We start from the raw sequence: 21,948 nt of genomic DNA, 5'->3' as shown, positions 1-21,948 counted from the left end.
ATCCAGATTGGAAAAGATGAAGTCAAACTGTCCCTGTTTGCAGATGACATGATCCTATATATCGAACAGCCTAAAACCTCTACAAAAAAACTGTTGGAATTGATAAATGATTTCAGCACAGTAGCAGGATACAAAATCAACACACAAAAATCAGTAGCATTTCTTTTCTCCATTAGTGAACATGCAGAACGAGAAATCAAGAAAGCCTGCCCATTTACAATAGCCACCAAAAAAATAAAATACTTAGGAATTGAGTTAACCAAGGATGTGAAAAATCTCTATAATGAGAATTACAAACCACTGCCGAGAGAAATTAGAGAGGATACAAGAAGATGGAAAGATATCCCATGCTCTTGGATTGGAAGAATCAACATAGTGAAAATGTCCATATTACCCAAAGTGATATACAAATTCAATGCAATCCCCATCAAAATTCCAAAGACATTTTTCTCAGAAATGGAAAAAACTATCCATTTATATGGAACAATAAAAGACCATGCATAGCCAAAGCAATGCTGAGCAAAAAAAATAAAGCTGGAGGCATAACACTACCTGACTTTAAGCTATACTACAAAGCTATAATAACCAAAACAGTATGGTACTGGCATAAAAACAGACACACTGACCAATGGAATAGAATAGAGAATCCAGAAATCAACCCACACACTTACTTCCATCTGATCTTTGACAAAGGCACCAAGGTTATTCACTGGGGAAGGGACTGCCTCTTCAGCAAATGGTGCTGGGATAACTGGATATCCATATGCAGGAGAATGAAACTAGATCCATACCTCTCACCGTATACTAAAATCAACTCAAAATGGATTAAGGATTTAAATATACACCCTGAAACAATAAATCTTCTTAAAGAAAACATAGGAGAAACACTTCAGGAAATAGGACTGGGCACAGACTTCATGAATATGACCCCAAAAGCACGGGCAACCAAAGGAAAAATAAACAAATGGGATGATATCAAACTAAAAAGCTTCTGCACAGCAAAAGAAACAATTAACAGAGTTAAAAGACAACCAACAGACTGGGAGAAAATATTTGCAAAATATACATCTGACAAAGGATTAATATCCAGAATATATAAGGAACTCAAACAACTTTACAAGAAGAAAACAAGCAACCCAATTAAAAAATGGGCAAAAGAGCTAAGTAGGCATTTCTCTAAGGAAGATATACAAATGGCCAACAGACATATGAAAAAATGCTCAACATCACTCAGCATCCGGGAAATGCAAATCAAAACCACATTGAGATACCATCTAACCCCAGTTAGGATGGCTAAAATCCAAAAGACTCTGAACGATAAATGCTGGCGAGGTTGCAGAAAAAAAGGAACTCTCATACACTGTTGGTGGGACTGCAAAATGGTGCAGCCTCTATGGAAAATGGTATGGAGGTTCCTCAAACAATTGCAGATAGATCTACCATACTATCCCACTACTGGGAATATACCCAGAGAAATGGAAATCATCAAGTCGAAGGTATACCTGTTCCCCAATGTTCACCGCAGCACTCTTTACAATAGCCAAGAGTTGGAACCAGCCCAAATGTCCATCATCAGATGAGTGGATTTGGAAAATGTGGTATATCTACACAATGGAATACTACTCAGCTATAAAAACAAATGAAATACTGCCATTTGCAACAACATGGATGGACCTCGAGAGAATTATATTAAGTGAAACAAGTCAGGCACAGAAAGAGAAATAGCACATGTTCTCACTTATTGGTGGGAGCTAAAAATTAATAAATAAATTCACACACACACACACACACACACACACACACACACACACACACAAAACCGGGGGGGGGGGGAAGAAGATATAACAATCACAATTATTTGAAGTTGATACGACAAACAAACAGAAAGGACATTGTTGGGGGGGAGGGGGGAGGGAGAAGGGATGGAGGTTTTGGTGATGGGGAGCAATAATCAGCCACAATGTATATCAACAAAATAAAAAAAAAAAAGACTTAAATTCCTTATCTGTAAAATGGGGATTGTTATACTACTTAACCTAGGTGCTATGAAAATTAAATAAAACGATATCTGAAACTACTTGGCCCAGTGCCTGATGTATTTATCCAATAAATGTTCATTTCTATTATTATGTGAAAAAACCATCCCAATTTCCTAAAGCTACAGAAATTATAGGCCTGAGATTCAGATTGAAATTGATCTTGTTTCTATAGAACCAAAAGGAATGCAAAAAACAAAACAAAACACTGGATGAAAGAGTGAAATAGGATGGGTTAGTGAGAAAAAAAGCATAACACCTGGATTGAAGCTAGATGAGGTGCAGGTAGCAAAAAAGAAAGAAAAAAAGATGAATAGGCTGAACATGAAGTAATTACTTAACTTTTAAAAATTTGTATCAAGCTTAATAAGACAATGCTATAGGAAAGAGCTCACTATGTATGTTATGTAAAAATAGGAAAATATAAAAAAAAGACTTTACAGTGTGCTCTCAATATTAAATATATATTATACTTTCATTTAATTCTCCCATCAGCCATTTAAAATGGGTATTGAGACAAAAAGGATAAATAACTTACTCAAGGTCACAAAGCCATTTACATATATGTACGGGGAAAAAACTAAGAACTCACCAAAATATTAAATTGTTATCTCTGTGTGGTGCTATTTAGGGTGATCTTTATGTTCTTTATAATTTTGTGCATTTTTCAAATTTTCCATAATGCATGTTATTTTTATAATCAGGAAAAGCAATAAATGTTGTTACTTTTATTGATCATAAAAAAAATCTATCACAAAACATAATTCCAACATACAACTCACAAATATGTATGCAATTTACCTTGGTGTTTTATATTGTAATGATTCATTCCCTTTGAAAGATATGGGGCTAAATTGCTATGAATAGTATTGATAAGTAGTATCACTCAAAAATTGAGAGGGGCTGACTCAGTCTCAGAATAATGATCTTTGGAGGAGAATCCCTATTACTTTCCTCTGAGATTTTTAATTTTTGTAAAGATAGAGTTGCTACCTACAATATGGAAAGACAGATTTTAGAAGATTACAGGATTTCTGGTAAACATTTGAAGATTTTCTCTCATATTGTTCTACATTTCCCAGGCTCCTTGTTCCTTTATTGTGTCTACAGCCAAAGGGTGAAGTGTTTCCTGAGCCCAAAGAGGTCTGAGATTTCTTAAGAGTTATCAGGTATCAAATTGTTAAATAATAAAATCCAAGTCTTTCTCAACCCTCTTTTCTCCTTGTCTTTGTGTCCTTAGGTGCTGATATCCATAGTTTCAGAATTCCTAGGACCTCTGGCCTTGCACTGGGATCTATAGTAGACGAAATACAAAGAAATGCGAAGCCTGTGGTGGCAGCTATTGAAGGCATGGCTTTAGGAGGGGGACTGGAGCTGGCCCTGAGCTGTCACTATAGGATTGCCCATGCAGAGGTAACAGTTGGAGGCTCCATAAGGGAGTTGGTGTATGTGACTTTTCTTTAGGGCAAGCTCTAAAGATAGTCATAAACATCAGAGGTGATAATTTTAAATGGTTAGCTTACTGCTTTACAACTCTTGGGTGTCTCTAACACTGAAGTTCAGCTGTTACATACCAGTACAGTGATAATGATTGTTAAAATGTTGAAATATTTCCATTCTGATTGGTAAATAGCTGCTACTCTGAGCCTTTTAACTGTCTCTTTGCTTCCCTTAACCTTAGTTCTAGGACCTCCCCATGGTCCACCAACTAAAGGGAAATTCCTACATCAGTAGAGAGCCCTCAGGACTCTGCTCCAGTACTATGGTCAACATCAGGTTTCACTGAGAACCATACCCATGCAGTATGAGGTATTAAATATTTTGACTATCACCCCTGAGTATGCATATTTATTTAAATTCTCATTTGCTGTCTCAAAGGTTTCAGTCTTGTGGACCCTTACAATTATCAGTACCAAAGAAGACATATTCCTATTGAAAAACAGCACAAAACTAGTAAATGCATTTATATCTGGAAATAGATTTAATTTGGGCTATTAGGCATGTAGAATGAGGTCTGTGATACCAGCATGCATCACAATATATATAATAGTAACATTTTTGTAAGTAATAAATTTTTCTTTTTTTTTTGGCAGCTGGCCAGTACAGGAAACTGAACCCTTGACCTCAGTGTTACCAACACCATGCTCTAAACAACTTAGCTAACTGGCCAGCCTTATGATAAAAATAATATCCATCATTGTACTACACTAGAAAATACATGACAGTATAAACATGTAAACTAAAATCACCATAAAGTCACAGTTCACAAATAACCACTATTAACATTCCATAGAATTGTATTTCCTTCTGGTGTTTTTCCTATGTAATTTTCTTTTTCCTTTGCAATTTTTTTTTTCAAAAGACTACATTTGGGATTTTATTGTATTTAGTTTATAGACTTTTTATACTAATATTATATTTAACCCACTATTAAATATTCTTCTGTCAATCTCTGCTTTTTAATTGGAAAGTTTAATACATTTACATTTAATGTGATTACTGATAAGGGTGGGCTTATTTCTGCCATTTTGCTGTTTATTTTCTATGCATTATTATCTTTTTTTGTTCCTCAATTCCTCCATTACTGCTTTTATTTGTGTTAAATAGATGTTTTCTAGGGTACTCTTTGAATTCTTTTGTTTCTTTTACTATATATTTTTGAGTTATTTTCTTAGTGGTGGTTGCCTTGGTGACTAAAATTAACATCTTAATTTTTAACAATCTAGTTCAGATTAATAACAACTTAATTTCAATAGTATGTAAAAATGTGTTCACCTATAGCTTCATTACTAACTCCTTTATGCTGTTAGTATCACAAATTATGTTTATACATTGTGTACCCCTCAACATAGATTTATAATTACTGTTTTATGTAGTGGTATTTTAAATTAGATAAGAAAAAGAATTACACACACACACAAAAATACATTAGTATTGTCTTTTATATTTACCTATGTAGTTACCCTTTACCAGTGTTCTTTATTTTTTCATGTGAATTCAAGTTACTGTCTAGTTTTTTTCCACTTCAGCCTGAAGGATTTCTTGTAGGGCAGATCTGCTAGCAACATGTTCAATTTTTGTTTATCTGGAATGTGTTGATTTTGCCTTCATTTTCAAAGGATAGTCTTGCTGGATATAGAATTCTTGATTGACATTTTTTTCTTTTAGCACTTGAATATCATTCTATGCCTTCTGGTCTCCCTGGTTTCTGATGAGAAATCATGTTAATCTTATTGTAAATATTCTGTCAAAGTATCACTTTAAATGGCTTCATAATTTCCTGTCACATAGATATGCCATAATTGATTTAACCATTTTCCTATGGTGTTTTAATTTTTATAAAAGCTTATAAATAAAGACACATATATATCCTAGGTGCTCCTTTTCTGTGTCCCTCTTGCCAGTACCTTCTGCACATTGAGTGCAGATTTGAGTTACTAGCAATAAGTCAGGGAGTAGAGATGAACAGTGGTGGAAAGAATGCTGATTGATTGTTAGAAAAGCCTTGCATGGAGAGGCCTCAAATGTGTGAGGTATTTTGGAGCTGTTGGCATCACAATCTGGGTAAATGGTTGTCTGCATTTGAGTACCTTCCTCCTCCCACCCTTGTACTTGTAAATGGCTAACAGAGTTTTGGACACTTTTAAATGGTCAGGAAAGGCAGTGTGATAAAGGACTCAACCTCACCCTCTTGTCTGAATTGAGATTGCTGCCTGACTCCTTTTTTTAAAACAGCTTTATTGAGATATGATTCACTTACATACAATTTACCCATTTAAAGTGTACAATTCAATGGCACATGAGTATATTGACAGAGTTGGGCAAACATCATCACAGAAGATTTTAGAACATTTCATCCCCCGCAAAAAAACTTTGTATCCTTTAGCAGTAACCTTCCATCCCCTTCTCCCCCAGTCCTAGGCAACCACTAATCTACTTCCTGTCTGTATAGATTTGCCTATTCTGATTATTTTATATAAATGGAATTATACAATATGTGGTCTTTTGTGACTGGTTTCTTTTGCTTAGCATAATGTTTTCAAGGTTCATCCCTGTTGTAGCATGAATCAGTTCATTATTCCTTTCTATGGCTGAATAATATTCCATTGTATGGATATACCACATTTTGTTTATCCATCAATCAGTTAATGGACATTTGAGTTGTTTCTCTTTTTTTTTTTTTTTTTTATTGAGTAAATATTTTATTTATTTATTTTTATTAATTTTATTTTGTCAATATACAACGTGGTTGATTATTACTTTTTTGGCTTATATGAACAATGATGCTGTGAAAATCTGCATACAAGATTTTTGTGGGCATAAGTTTTCATTTCTCTTGGGTAGATATCTGGGAATAGACTTGATGGGTAATGTGATAACTCTGTGTTTAACCTTTTAGGAATTGCCAAATTGTTTTCCAAAGTTTATGCACTATTTTATATTCCCACCAGCAATGTATGAGGCTTCTGTATTCTCCACATTCTCTCCAGCACTTGTTATTATTGTCTGTCTTTTTTATTATAGCCATTTTACTGCGTGTAAAGTGATAGCTCGTGGTTTCAATTTGCATACTCCTGATGGCTAATGATATTGAGCATCTTTTTATGTGATTATTGTATTTCTTCTTTGGAGAAATGTCTATTCAGATCCTTTGCCAATTTTTAATTGGTTATTTGTCTTTTTATTATTGAGTTCTTAAAATTCTTTATATGAGTACATTCTAGATATAAATCCAATATCAGATATATAATTTGTAAATATTCTCTCTCATTCTCTGGGTTGTCTTTCCACTTTCTTGTGCTTCCTGGCTGTTGCAGGGCTCCAGAAAGCTGTTCCTGGAAATTACTATTTTTGTTGGCTGAGACAGCCCATAATAGAGTCAGAGAAAAAAAAGGTATAAGCTAGAGATGTGTTTCAGTATGAAGACTTAAGAACAGCACAGCTCTGTTTATGCTGTTAAGTAATGGAGAGGGTGTGTTCCAATTTGCCCTAAAGAAATCTTGCTGAATTCAATAAAACACTATTTTTGAATGTGTAAGAAATCCAGGGGAGTGCTTGCCTTTAACTCTGAACATGTCATCTTATTCTAATGGGCTTTATTCATTTAATCTTTGATAGGCTCAAGTTGGCTTCCCAGAAGTCACCTTAGGAATTCTTCCTGGTGCAAGAGGAACCCAGCTTCTCCCCAGACTCATTGGAGTTCCTGCTGCACTTGACTTAATTACCTCAGGTCAGTACAAACCTTGCCAACAACTGTCTAGATCAATGTGAAGAACTGGACTAGGATTTAGAAAAATCCTGGCTTGACCACCTACTATTTATGTAGCCTTAAGAAGATTCTTTAACTTCTTTGACTCTTGGTTTTGCCATCTGTAAAATGGAGAGAGTACACTCCCTGGGAGCTTTTCAAACATTGTCATGAAGATCATATGTGAGGGCATCCTAAGTGAAACTGTTTATAAAGCACTAATCTAATTTACGGTTTTATTATAGGTCAATTGACTGTTCAGAGACATTGGTGTTCACATAGGGTACATTAAAAATTTAGAAATTGTAATATAAATAAGAATTGTAGCCAGAATTTTTAAGGCAAGATTTTCAAGTTTTAATACAGAAATGACTGAATTTTTCATTTCCAAGTATTAAGATATTAGCTGAAAATGGAAGTTCTTTTTCAACTGGGAATATAAACAACACTAGACAACATTTAGAGAACCTGGATTTACCAAGTACTTGTATGACATATAAAGAGACTTTCAGTTGTGGTAATGTTAGAAGAAAGAACATATACAACTATTTACTCCAAACAGATGTTGTTATTAAGAGACCTTGAGTCAGTCACTTTGCCTTTCTGTACTGTAGTTTCCTCATAAATGTGGATAATAATAGTACCTACCATGTGGTGAAGTTTAAATAGATTAATACATACAATGTGCTGAGAACAGTCCTAGACATGGTAATAACTCCATAATTGTTAGCTGTATATCATTATTCTCATATCTATCTTAATAAGAGAGGAGGATTAAGTAAAAATAAGATGTTCATCTTGATATTAGACTATATCCTGAAGAAGGGGCAATAATAAAAAGAGCACAAGCTTTAGAATCAAAGATCTGGGTTTGAATCCCAGCTTCACCACATATAAACAATATGCCTTATGCAAGTTAAGTTTTATTCATTTGTCCAGCAACTATTAATTTTTTCTCGTATGCTGGGCCCTGTTCTAGGCATTAGGCCTATAGTAACGAACTGAACTGACAAAAATTCCTGCCCTCATAGAAATTATATGGAGAAAACAACAATCACAACAATAATCATCATTGTCATATTTCATCAATTCAAAAATGCAATTTTTTCCCCACATGTTTGAAATTGGGATGCTTCTTACATTCATTATGAGTCATGGTTTAATTGGCAGTGTTTTTTTCTTTCCAAGTGTCTGTGGGTCAGGAATTTGGAAGAAGATTATTTGAGTTCTAGCTCAGAGTTTCTTATGAGATTTCAGTCAAAGCATCAGCTGGGCCTATAGTTATCAGATGGCTTGACAGGGGCTGAAGGATCTACTTCCAAGACAGCGCACTCCCATGGATGGCTATTTGGTGCTAATTGTTGGCAGGAGGCATCTTTTCCTTTCTACATGGATCTCTCCATAGAGCTGCTTGAGTATCTTCACAACATGACAGCTGGCTTCCTCTAGAGTAAATGACCTAAGAGAGAGCAAAGCAAAAGCCACAATGTCTTTTATGACATGTCTTTGGGGTCACACGCCGTCTTTTCTGAACTATCCTATTGGTTACACAGGTCCTTCCTGTGGGAGGAGGCTTGAACACAAAGAGGCCAGACTCACTGGGGGTCACTTTGGAGACTAGCTACCAAAACCACATATACACACATATGCCTACCTATGAGATAAGTAATATACATAGTAGGTTAGGTGGAGATAAGTGCTAAGGAGAAAACATAAAGCAGAAAGCAGGGATATAAAATGTTAAGGAGGGAAATAGGTTAATATTTTAGGTAGGAAAGCTAGAAAAGGCTTCCCTACAAACTGATATTCGAATAAAGACCTGAAGGAGGTAAGGGAGCTTGTTATGCCAATATCTGAAGGAGTATATTCCACATAGACAAAATAGCAAGTGCAAAGCTCTGAGGCAGGGGCATACTTGCATTGTTCAAAGAACAGCAAGAAGTTCAATGTAGCTGGAATGAAGTGAGTAGGAGAAAAGTAGTAAGGGATGAAATCGCATCCTGTAGAGTCTTGAAGGTTACAGAAAGAACTTTAGCTTTTCTTCTGAGTGTTGTAGAAAGGCATTGGAGGGTTTTGAGCAGAGAAGTAACATGCTCTCACTTGTGTTTTTTACAAGATCACTCTGACTGTTGAAAATATACTAATGGTAGACAAGGGCAGAAATAGGAAGACTGGCTAGAAGGCTGCTACAAAAATCCAAGGAAGAGAAGATGGGGACTTGGACTTGAGCAGTAGTAATGTAAATGGTGAGATGTCATCAGATTCTGGATATATTTTGAAGGTAGAGCCATCAGAGTTTTGTGACAGATCAGATATGAGATGTGAGAGAAAGAGTGCCTGCTCTTCCTTTTGCTTTTATTTTCCAGGTCCCATCCTCCTTGTTCACTGAAGAGCATAGAAGGCTTCTGCTCTACTCTCATAGAACTTTACCCCAGCACCAATGAATTTCTTTATGTTCATTCATAGAACTGGGAAGCCTTCAGGCTCTAGACTGTGGTGTGGGCTACCTCTTACCACCCAGAATACGGAGGAGAGGTGGGGAGGATGTTGGGAGTAGCACTTTTATCCTGCCTACCAATTAGCTGTAGGTCCAATTGGGTTTTACCTGTATTTGAACAAAATATTGAGGGTGAGTTTTAGTTCTAGCATCTCAGGACTCCTAGGCAGCAATAATAAATATCAGCAAATATTGTACAAAGAGACAAACAAAAAACTTAAAACCAAAACAACCCAAAACCTAAAACCTATGAAAATATTCTATGACATTAGAAAAATGAAACATAAATGTGAGTTTGCTGAAACATTAAAGAAAACCAAAAATTTTAGAAAACTCACATTTTCTAAATTAGAAAAGAAAATATTTTATTTATTAAATAAGAACCCCTTGTTTACAATCAAAACAGTAGCCAAAATAATCTCATTTTGAAGCAATAAAAAGACATGATAGACTAGACAACTGAGTCAGCAACATAGAGGATAAATAAAGACACATTTATGGAATTCAGAAGAATTTAACAAAAAGATAAATAAAATGTAGATGAGGGCAGCAGGCATATAATAGAGGTCTGTGCTGTGAATAAGAGCTCCCAAAACACAAAGTGAAAAGGTGAGAAGCAATAACCAAAAGAAAAAATAGAAGAAACTCTTAAGATATGAAATAGAATCAGAGATTATACTTTAACAAGCACACCATTTTCCAGGAAAACTGATGAGATAAAAATACTTTGATGTATTTTGTTAGTAAAGATTTTAAACTTCCAGAACAAAATTCTTCAAGCTTCCAAAGGATAAAAATAAACAAAAGGTTACTTTCAAAGAAACTAAAATAACTCCAGCCACAAATAAATAAATGCCAAACATATGAAATATTCACGTACTAGGATGCTCTGTAAACTTTATAATGATAATCTAAATCAGGGGTTCTTAAAGCATGGTCCAGGGACTCCTGGGTGTGCCTAAGACTATTAGGGGGGCCCATGAGGTTAGAACTATTTTCATAATAATAAGACATTACTTGCCTTTTTCACATTCTCTCATAAGTGTACAGTGGAATTTTCCAGATGCTATTATATGCCATATGATATCACAACAGATTGAATCTAGCTGCCTTCCGTTAAGCTAGACATTAAATAAATTTGCAAAAATATGAAACAGCATTCTTTTCACTAAATTTTTAAAATTTTGTAAGTATAGTTATTTTGCAAAAAATTGTTATTGTAATGAGTTTATCAGTGTTATTTTAAAATTAATTAATAAACACTTAAGGTTCTCAGTTTTAATTTCTAATATAGTAAATATCGATTGGTATTACATACATAAACAAAAGCTTTTTGGAGTCCTCTGTAATTTGTAAGAGTGCAAAGGGGGTCTTGTCTCAGACCATTTTCTGTTGCTATTACAGAATAGCACGGATTGGGTAATTCATGAAGAAAAGACATTTATTTCTTGCAGTTCTGGAAGTTTAAGGGCATGACACCAGCATCTGGTGAGGGTCATCCAGTGGCAGAGGATGAAAACAAGCACGTAAGACAGAGAGGAAATTGGGCCAAACTTACCGTTATAGCAAACCCAGTCTTGTGATAACGAACCCACTCCCACAATAATGGCATTAATCCATTTACCTCTTAAAGGCCCGCATCAATACAAACATTCAAACAATAGTGAGTCCTAAGACTAAAAAGTTTGAGCATTGCTAATAGAAATCTGTTTGTTTTGACACAGAGACCGTGATGCAAAACTGTGTATACATGAGCCAAATATGAAAAGAATTAGTCTACATGCATTAAAAATGACTTCTTTCTTTTAAATGGGAGAGAATGAGTTATAAATTTATAGAATGTGAAAGGAGAGTTAGGAAAACTAAAAGTATTACATTTCTTTTCTTCAATAATAAACAAGGTGAACTATTTTAAGTATCTAATATAAAATTCATAAGAGGAGGCTTACAATCCAACATACTACAGAAATTCAAAGCACAGGAAACATGTACTCTTTGAAAGACAAAATAGAAAGAAAGCAAAGAAGCATAAAATATAGGAGGAAATCATAATGGTGTGGGATGAGTCTGTAAATTCTAAGGTTTACAGAAATTAAAACATGTGGAGGAATACTGAGGAATTTTGTGGCCATATTTTCAGTATTAAGACTGAAAGACAAGAGTATTTTGGGGAAAATCGGGAAGAAAACTGGCTTGACAGAAATGAAGTGAACTAGGATTGGCTTTTTTCCAAAGCACTGCTTAATGAAATATCACTGTTTTTAACATGATGAAGAGAAGAGGTAAAAACAGTAAGAATGTGATGGATTTTTGATTTGCATAGAAAAAGTCACAGTGAATTCGAAGAAAGTTATCATTAGAATCATATACCTATCTTTTTGAGTAGTACACACAATTTTAGGGGGACTTTAGAATGACATCTGGGAAGGGTTTCATGTAGAAAAAATATTTTAAGTTTGGAAAAGAAGCCATGAAGAAAAGTGGAAAAAACTGTGTTTAACCAGCTTAAAGAAGTCTCAACCTCAGTTGCTTCGCGGTCTTCTTGTAGCAGATCTACACAGGGCTCTCATTGGACAGTGATTGTTGTATACACTGAGGGCAGCATAAGAAAAGACAAGTTTAAATCACAGCTTGAGGATTTGTATTAGATGTACACAGCCATGTCTTTAGGTCCTTAGTTCTTTGAAACAGAATAAGAGTATTTGAAATCTCATTGAGTCTGTAAGAACAGTGGTACTCTTTCATTTTTGTGAAATCCAAGGCAGAAGAAATGTAAAGCAAGGCAAATCATAACTGAAGCCAAAATGTTTCATTATTTTAGTTATTTTTTTTAGTTATACTGAGTTTCCATTTATATTGTCAGAGCTAGGGCTTAGACCCTTCAAACCCATTGTACAGACTGGGTCCCCAGACCCCTCACGTGCAGGTCCATGCTAGGTAATTGGGAAAGATTCTGAGAGCTGTTGGCAAATGACATGAGTTCTGTACTCAGCAGTAGCAGCAGCTTACAGGTCCGGCAGTTTACAGGTCGGGCAGTAGTGGTGGCCTTGCGGAGGGTCCCGGGGGCACCAGCAGCAGTAGTGGCCTCCCAACGGCCCCCTGGGGGCATCCCAGGAGTGGGAAGTGGTGCTGTGGGTTAGAGCCACTCATCCTTTATACCTAAGTCCATAACCCAGGACACCTGGGTGCCCATACGCAATAACATTAAGTAGTAACAAGGAACACCTGAGGATATTTACAGCAAATGCTTGGCAAGATTCTGAACATCTGAGAGGCCCTGACCATTTTCCTATATTTTCCCAGCAAGAAATCATTACAGTAGAGAAATTTTCAGTCTGTCATGTGGGTGGCTCACCTTCCCCTGCTTAGTTGCCTCAAACATCCTTTTAGTGCCCAGGCTTCCGTCTTCTATTTTGTGTCCACTTGGTCCCCTTAACCTGGGTAGGCTGATTCACTCACCCTTTACCTAAATGATTTTATATATGAAATACTTCACCCTTGATACCATTTACCCACTCCCCACACCCCTCCTCATTCCAGAAAGAGATCTGGAGGGCTATTTTCAAAGGCACTTCCAGAAAATTGCCCAGATATTGCTTTTCCAGAGGGACCCCTGTCCAAAATCAGTGAACTGTCTGTCTGATCAAGAAAACCCATTTGTAGTTCTCTGAAGTACTAATAAGAAACAGGAATGGAGGGTTTGTCTCAGAGATGACATCCACCAATACTGTAAGAGCAGTGAAGACTGTGGGATTGTTGACATCAAGACTGATTTAATGATTGCATTTTGGAAGGGAAGATGGTACTGGCAAGAAAGCAAGTGATGTGTCATTTTCTCTTCCTTCCGAACTTCTGGTAAGGCATGCTTATGTCCCCAGTCCCCTACTTCAGAATATGCAAAGTATATATATACAGCTGGTGAAGAACTGCCAAGGCAGAATTTAGAAGCAATGTAAACCCTCATCAAACATTTGTAGCCCCCTAGAGCTGATATTCTGTACTGGAGGCTGCCAGTGCCACCACCATCAAACGCTGGATGTTGCCACCTGTAAAATTGCTGCTGCTTGGTATCACTAACTCCAGACTAAAAGCCCTCAATGGAGCACTTAGCTCACCCAGCTTGGGGTCAGGGGCCACACCCATCTGCCAAGGGTTTGAAGAAACAATCATCTAATCATTTCTGCTTCCTTTTCAGCTTCTATACTAGGAGGCAGGGCTCCAAAGCTCACACAATAGTGGTTCCACAAACTAAGGGGAAGTCAAGATGCTGAGTAGCCAAAAAATGGCAGAAGGCCACCCCATTTGTCCTGTGTAATTTTGACTATATCTTTTATAATGTTGACTTATAATTTTTTTCCTGTCTACCCAACTATATGTTTGGGGACTTTTTAAAAAAAAATCAGCTGTAGCCTCTGGTGTGTTCAAGGTGTATGATTGCTACTACTCGGCTGCTTCTACCCTATTATTGTCAAAAAGTCAGTCATCTTTATATTTGTATACAGATATATAGTTTATAAATTACTTCTATAGAGATGTGTAAAGTATAAAAGGAAGATATCATTCTCACTTAATACTCAGAATTGCTGACGTAAGCATAATTATTCCCATTTACCAATGAGGAAAATTGTGGTCCTGGTGCAGTTCTTCACAGTCACACAAATAGTTAAAAAGTAGAGCTGGAGCTTGAGTCCAAGTTTTCCATTTACCTCTGCAGTGATGTTTCTACTACAACAGCCAATGTGGTCCTTATTTATTTTATTTAATAATAGGGGTTTATATCTTGGATAGATAACCTTTTCTACTAGGTAGAGTAATGCCTTTGTTTTAATCTCCCATAATTCTTTGATTTGCTTTTGTTTTGTTTTAGGAAGACATGTTTTTGCAGGTGAAGCCCTCAAGCTGGGTATTCTAGATAAAATTGTGAACTCAGACCCAGTTGAAGAAGCAATCAAATTTGCCCAGAGAGTTTCAGGTAAGAAAATAACAATAAAAATAGCTCACTATTGGAAACAAGCTAAATGTCCATTTTAATAAGGAACTCCTTAAATATCTTATGGTACATCCATGTGATGGAATATAATACAGGTTAAAAATGAATGAGAAACTATATGTATGGTATAAACCCCATGATATATTTTATTATGAAGTGAAAAAAAAGCATCATTGTATATAGTGGTTTGCTATTGGTTTAACAAGAAAGGGAGGATGGGATAGAATGTATATATGGGGAGAATGTACATATGTAACTATTTGTCTGTGCATAAAATATTTCCATAAGGATTCACAAGAAATGGTTAATGTTTGCCTCTGGAAATGGGGCTGGTCAGCCAGTGGGAGCAGTTGAAGGGAGACTTTACTGTTTACCCCTCCATATCTTTTGAATTTTTTATCACATGAATGTTTTTCCAATTAAGACACAGAATTAAAATTAAAACAAATGAGCAAACAAACGCTTCAGGAAATAGAAAGACAGGCTCTATAGTTCACCACAATAAAGCTGGGGGTGCCAGGAGCTTCTGTCTCAGCTTAGCTCTGTCCCTCTCCGTGGTTTCTCACGTTATGGACTCATGGTGTTCCTCTAAGAGTTTGTTTAGTGGCACTCCTAGACGTTTTTGTTTTCTTTTTTTTTTTTTTGGTTTGTTTCTTTTTAAACAGTTCCTTTTCAATCTATGGAGGTTGTCAGCTTTAAATAAGTGAGATGGAGAGGGTCAAAATTGCCAGAAAAAATAATTGGGAGGAGTGTTGTGTTATGGGCAGGAGAAAGTGCTGATCTCCCGCTTGGTGGCAGGCAAAGGCTTGGAGTCATTCAAAGACATTTTTTTGAAAAAGCCATTCTTTTGTTAACCCTGGCCGAGACCAAACACTTTCCTGAAATAATCTTTCCTTTTAGTGGCTCTACAGTTACTGTTTCAATATAACAGTAAAAGCTTGAACTACAGAGGTGAGTCACGGACTATAGAGAAAATACTGGTGACTTCAGAAGAGAATCTTCAAGTCCTTGCGCAAATGGAAATGAATTATCTCCTATCTTTCCCTGCCTTACAGACAGTCTTCACCACATTTTCATCATTATACTTCCTGGGAAGCTTTATTGTTTTGTTAGAAATCGTTTGGTTGCCTCACAGCAAAGGCTATTTGTGTTTGGCGGTCCCTAAATGAATGTTTGGTTTGGGTCTCAAGGTAGACCCATGTCTATCATTCACACCTGTGGTTTTAGTTTGTAAAGATCTCAGTGCCAACAGAAGTTCTTTTCCTTAATCGATTTCCCTAGATTCAGATTTGAGATTTAATTTTTTAACTTTAAATTGGAAACTTTTAAATTTATAAAACTTAAAAAATGGTGTTCGATCTCAACAACATTACATGGTTTGTCCACTTGGTGGCATCCAAATACCGAGGCATCATCTGCTTTAAAACTTGGTAATTCACCTATCAGTTTTGGACTTTGGACAATTATGTATAACTATTTTAAGTTATAACCATGAAGACTCTATAGAAATGTGTAAAATTGTTTGTGGTATAAAAATGTCAAAAATATTAAATTTACATATATTCTATAATTATAGCTACATAGAATATGTATGAATACAGATGAAAATTAAAAGGGAACATGCAAAAATGAAAATAAGTTAGTTTTCCCCCAAAATTCCTTAAGTGATTTTTGCTTTTCTGATTTTTTTTCTAGCTTTAAGATGTTAGTTTTCTCTAACATTTCTACATTATTTTTGGTTTTGTTTCTATTTTTTCCAAATTTATTGTTATAATTTACACATAGTAAAATTCACCCATTTTAAGTGTGGAGTTTGGTAAATTTTGGTAATTATTTACAGTTGTGTAACCACCGCCACAATTGAGATATAATTTTATGACGCTAAAAAGTGTTCTCATGCCTCTTTCCAGTAAGTTCCCTTCCCTGCTCCTTGGCACTGGCAGCCACTGACCTACTTTCTGTCACTATAGTTTTATGTTTTTTAGAATTCTGTATAGATGGACTCATACATACAGTATGTAGTCCTTTGTCCTGGCTTCTTTCACTTAACATAATTTTTTTGAGATTCATCCTTGTTATTCCATGTATTAATATTTTGTTCCTTTTTATTACTGAATTGTATTTCATAGTAGGGGCAAACAACAATTTGTGGTTTATCCATTGATGGACATTTAGTTGTTTTCCACTTTGAGCCTACACAAGTCTTTGTAGATATATGTTTTCCTTGTCTTGGGTAAATATCTGAGAATAGTATTGCTGGGTTATAAAGTAAGTGTATGCTTGACTCAAATACTTTTTAAACCTTTGACTGGTGAAAAACCATTAGTGATTTAAAAGACACTAATTTTTGTCAAGCAAATTGGAAAAGATAAAAATACAGTGGGATTCAATTTAAATAAGCTCTCATTACACTTCATATAATACATCCTATCTAGAGGGCGATTGGACAATCATGTAGTGAGGCTAAAAAGCGTTCATACCTTTTGACTTAGTATTTCTATTCTTGGAATTAACCATATGGAAATAATCACAGAAGTGCACAAAGATTTGTATACGGTAATGCTCACTGAAGCTTTATTTATCATAGTAGAATACTGGAAACAACTCAAATATCCAGTTTTAGGAGATTAGTTACATAAAAGATAGTATGTTTCAATGAAGCAACTCTATTCAGAGATTAAAACTTACAAATTTGAAATAAGTTGAGGAACTTAGAACAATGCTTACATATAATATTAAGGGGAAAAAAAGCCAGATAGGAAACTTCGTGTGTGTGTGTGTGTGTGTGTGTGTGTGTGTGTGTGTGTGTGTGTGTGTGTGTGTGTGTGTGTGTGTGTGTGTGTGTGTGTGTGTGTGTTCATGTAGGTATTTGCAAAAGGAAAAAGACTAGGGGGTAAAACAAATTTTTAAACAGTGGCTGTATTTGGGTGGTAGTTAATGAAGACTCTTGATTTTTAAAAAAATATTTATCTTTTCTAAATATCTGAGTCATTAAATTTACCCAAAGGAGACAGGGATGTCTGGCTAGTGTGGAGGGGGTGCAGTCTAATAGAGAAATGGGCTCAGGACTGGAAGTCAGGAGACCTGGGTTCTAGTATGAACCTTAGCTATGTGGACCTTAACAAATCACGTTTTTGAGCTTCATTTTCTTCATCAATAGAAGGAAAGGGTTCAACAAAATTAGCTGGTTTCAGACCATGTTCTGACACCTCCCAGGCTCCAGGGGTTGGGCTCCCAGTTTTTTGTCCTTGCTACGACCCTAACAGCTCCACTGTGTCTGTTTTGGGGCTTAGTGATTAGAATCCCATGGAAAACTCTAGGACTTTTACTGTTTGTTTTTTTAAACAAGTTCCACTGTTTGAAACCCTATGATTTATTGGTGCTGCTTGGTAATAAATGCCAGAGATACGTGATAGGGAGATAGGGCAGATCAATGAAGGACTAACTAGAGAATTTTATCTACATTCGCCATTTATTATCTTACAAAATGGTAGGTTAGCTAGGCTTGCTCACTTTGCCTTTCATTTTCACCTGAGGTCTTATGCTTCTCCTTTCTTTGTATGCTTCCCTGCTTTCCTTTTTTTTTTTTTCCCCTTTGCTTTTAAATTTGGCTATTATTATGTGGTCATCTGGCAGAACAAAACTGATGGATTGACTTGATGGATAGGTTCCACAAAAATCCATATATTAATATTCAATATATATGCATTTATTATAAATAAATATATTCATGTGTACAAAGCTATAATTTTGTGAAGCTAGTGCAGTTGTCTTGATTTAGAGCAATGGTTCTCAAACTTTCTTGTGCATCAGAACAATGTGGAGGGCTTGTTAAAACATAGATTGCGGAACACCACTCATTCATTACCTTCTGATTCAGTCTGAGATGGAGCCCCAGAATTTGCATCTCTAACAAGTGCCTAGGTGATGTTGACAATGTGTTCTGGGGTTGATACTTTGAGAACAACTGATGTACAGAGAACAAGGGTAAGAATGAAGATAACTTTTTCTAGTTTTGACTTTTACACTTGGCATGCACACTCTACCTACAGTCTTAAAGATATTAGTAAATCAGCTATGAAAGCATGGCTAAGAAACATACACGTATGGTTGTACAACCTTGTAAATATACTAAAAAACATCGAATTGTACACTTTAAAATGGTGACTTTTGTGGTATGTGAATTATATATCAATTTTAAAAATCCATGTAAAAATTTTGAATTCCTTTTTCCCATTAGTAAAAATATTCCATTAATTCAGTCTATCCCCACACCCACTGCTCAACTGTTAACTAAAAAAAACCAAAAAGATCAAAAACACTTTTTTAGTTTTTACATCCTATAGAAAAGGAGGGAAGGGAATTTCTAATTATCAATGATCAATCAGCACTTGTGGAACCAAATATGGGTGGGAAGGGAGTGTAGGAGGTTAACATATCTAAAAATCTGATTTGGAAAGTAGCTGTAAATTTCTCTACAAACTTAACACCATATCCTGGATAGGTAGTTGACTATAGAAGTTAATTAGCTTTATGCATCTTAATGCTCTTGTTACATGAAGCCTCCCAGACTACTACTGCAATACAATAGATTTAGCAGAGCAATGCAGAATTACTCGGCCGAACCATATTGCTTTGTCTAAACTGGGGAGGGAGGGTCCTGTAAAATGCTGTTTATTTGCTCTTGCATGTAGCTAGCCGCCTTCTTGTTCCCAAACTGAATAAAAACCCCTTGTTCCCATGTGCATGTTTCTTGCGTTATGCTGAAAGTGTGTGCTGTTATTCAAAGACCAAGAGCCTACAGGCTCTCTGTCTACCTTTCCCAGCAGGGATAGGCACAAGGGAAATCCAACTGGGAGCCTCAACTCAGGAATCTAACGTTCTGCTTTGTCTCTGTAGTGAACCCTGTTCCTGGTGCTGTGGCTATGCTGCACTATGTTAGCTATTTTACAATAATTCTAATTCTGCCTAAAGACCATGTTCTATTTATTTATTTGGATTTTGTGGCATCTAAAAAGTCTTAGTGGTTTCATTTGTCTTTCTCTTCATTTTATCTTTTGCCCTTTGTAATTTATTTTTCTTCTTTGTGAACATTTATATAAATATGATTCAAAAGAGCAGAACGACCCTGTCTTACATAGGAGGCCTAAGCACATGTCTAAACTGAGCTTCCTTTTTATGTGCTACATGAGTTCGGTGGGTGACCTCCCTGGAGCCTGTAAATGCCTCTTATGTAAGACAGTTTGTCCTTTGTGGAACTGGTGATGGACACAGTTTAATGTTCACCAGAGTTAGAGAAGAGAGGGTCCTTTATGTTTGAGAAGATGATTTCTGTGAACTGCATGTTAAGTCTCTTTAGCCTAGGCAGAGAAAATCTCTTCCTGTCAGTTTAGCAGAAGGAGGGAAAATAATCATCTCCTTTTCTTCCTTCAGAAGCATGATTCATTTATTTTTATCAAAAACTGAATATACTTCTGCCTTACAATACCTCATAGAATTAAGAAAAAAATAATGTGAATGGGTCAAGGAAAGAATTAATTATAAATGTACTTAAACACTAATTAGTTCCTCTTCTCCCTGTTTTCTTGGGCGGTTACTACTGACACTGACCTGTGACACTTGCCCTCTCATTATCTAGGTGTAGCTGAGTGACTTTAAACTACAAAGTGTGTAAGAAATACACTTTGAAAATAATCATATCTGTAGACCCAAAGGGGAAATTCTGAATATGTTTTGTAGTCATAAGCCAAAATTGTAACATAATAGCATCCTTTAGTTACAGCCACAGCAAGAAAAGAATAGGAAATTGAGCAGGCAAAAACCATCTATGATTGTACCTTGATCCAAAACTCTCCAGTGGATGTGCTTGGTTTGGCCCTAGGGCTGGTCTAGACAAGTGCCTTGGACAGGCAGGACGCCAGTAAGAAGTCTGAGAGATTCTGAGTATTCCCAGGATAACAGGATTATGCTGATCAGAAATAATTACTGCACCCCATGAAACATCAGGCTTTTCTTTTCTTTTTGGTTTTGTTTTCTTCTCTTTTCCCCCCATGTCTTTTCTTTTCAATCTCTGGCCTAGGACAAAGTTACCAGGAACTGCAGCTGTCCTTGATACAGAGGCTGACATAACTCTCTGCTCTTAGACCTCCCGGAGGCTGTACTTCATCATCAAGTGTTGAAGTTTTCAGAAGTAGTCATGCCCAGGCCCCACCCTTAAAGATTCTTAACTGAGTCTGTGGTGGGGCATGGGCACTGGAGCGTCTTAAACTCCTCAGATAAATCTGATGTGTACTGCGGTGTTGAGAAGCAGCCCCAGGAATGACGGGAACAGTGGTAGTACACAAGGACAGAGATCCAGCCCTAAGATATCCCAAACCCATTTATGCCTTGTTACGTGACATAGATTGCACCAGCCATCTGTTTATGCCACGACACTGACAGCTCAGCCCTCTGTCCTCACCCCCTTGTGCCTCCACACACGTGTCCTCTCCCTGCTGTCCACTCTTGTCTTCCTTTTAGGCCGCCAGTGAATTACGGCAACTGTAGACTCTGGAAGTGTCCCCACCCTTTTCTGCTGAGCTTGCCTTCCCATAAGTTGAGGACAGGGCTAACTCATCGGATAACTGAGGAAGTAATTGGTAGGACTGTTGGGTACAGTTCATGTTTTTCCCAAGTGCCAGCGTGAGCAGGGTCCGCATGCTGCTAACCATTGGCGTCCCTCTTTTCCTGAGTCCTATTTTCAACATCATATGGGAAATAACTTATTTAGAAACCCACTCTTTTCAATTCTACTTAGTAATCAAGCATTAGGAAATATTCTTGCTTCTTAGGTTAAAAAAAGAGGTTGAGATTATATACCACCTAACATGCATTTCCGTGTGTACGTGATTACATTTAAACCTTACTCTCCCTTGGACACACCGTAACACACCAATGCTAGATGTGTTCACATTCATATGTGTTTCTATAGTGAAACTGCTCTATGAGCTGTGGTAGGTTTTCTGTCTAAATAACTAAGATGTACATTTTTGATATAGTGGCTTATTCTTGAAGAAATGGTAGCACTTTTTAGAGAACATTTTCCAGTATGGCTGAAGTTTTGGTAATAGTTTATTACACATTTTTTCTTTTATGCACACTTTAGAATCATTGTGTGAGTTATTTCAAAAAAATAGAA

The 21,948-nt window shown here is 36.3% G+C and overlaps 1 protein-coding gene across 2 annotated transcripts in view; it reads left to right on the top strand.

The window, feature by feature from the left end:
• The window catches only part of EHHADH (enoyl-CoA hydratase and 3-hydroxyacyl CoA dehydrogenase), a 44,441-nt gene that overhangs the window by 8,548 nt on the left and 13,945 nt on the right, over nucleotides 1-21,948 (top strand). For both annotated transcript variants that reach the window (XM_063105744.1, XM_063105749.1), the window contains exons 3-5: nucleotides 3,277-3,449; nucleotides 7,155-7,266; nucleotides 14,649-14,753. In XM_063105744.1, coding sequence (XP_062961814.1) covers nucleotides 3,277-3,449; nucleotides 7,155-7,266; nucleotides 14,649-14,753 — 390 coding nt within the window. The remainder of the gene's footprint in view (nucleotides 1-3,276; nucleotides 3,450-7,154; nucleotides 7,267-14,648; nucleotides 14,754-21,948) is intronic.

This window comes from Cynocephalus volans, chromosome 1, assembly GCF_027409185.1.
Source record: "Cynocephalus volans isolate mCynVol1 chromosome 1, mCynVol1.pri, whole genome shotgun sequence".
Taxonomy (NCBI): domain Eukaryota; kingdom Metazoa; phylum Chordata; class Mammalia; order Dermoptera; family Cynocephalidae; genus Cynocephalus; species Cynocephalus volans.
The sequence above is the reverse complement of the archived record's forward strand: the minus strand, read 5'-3'. Positions and strand labels throughout refer to the sequence as shown.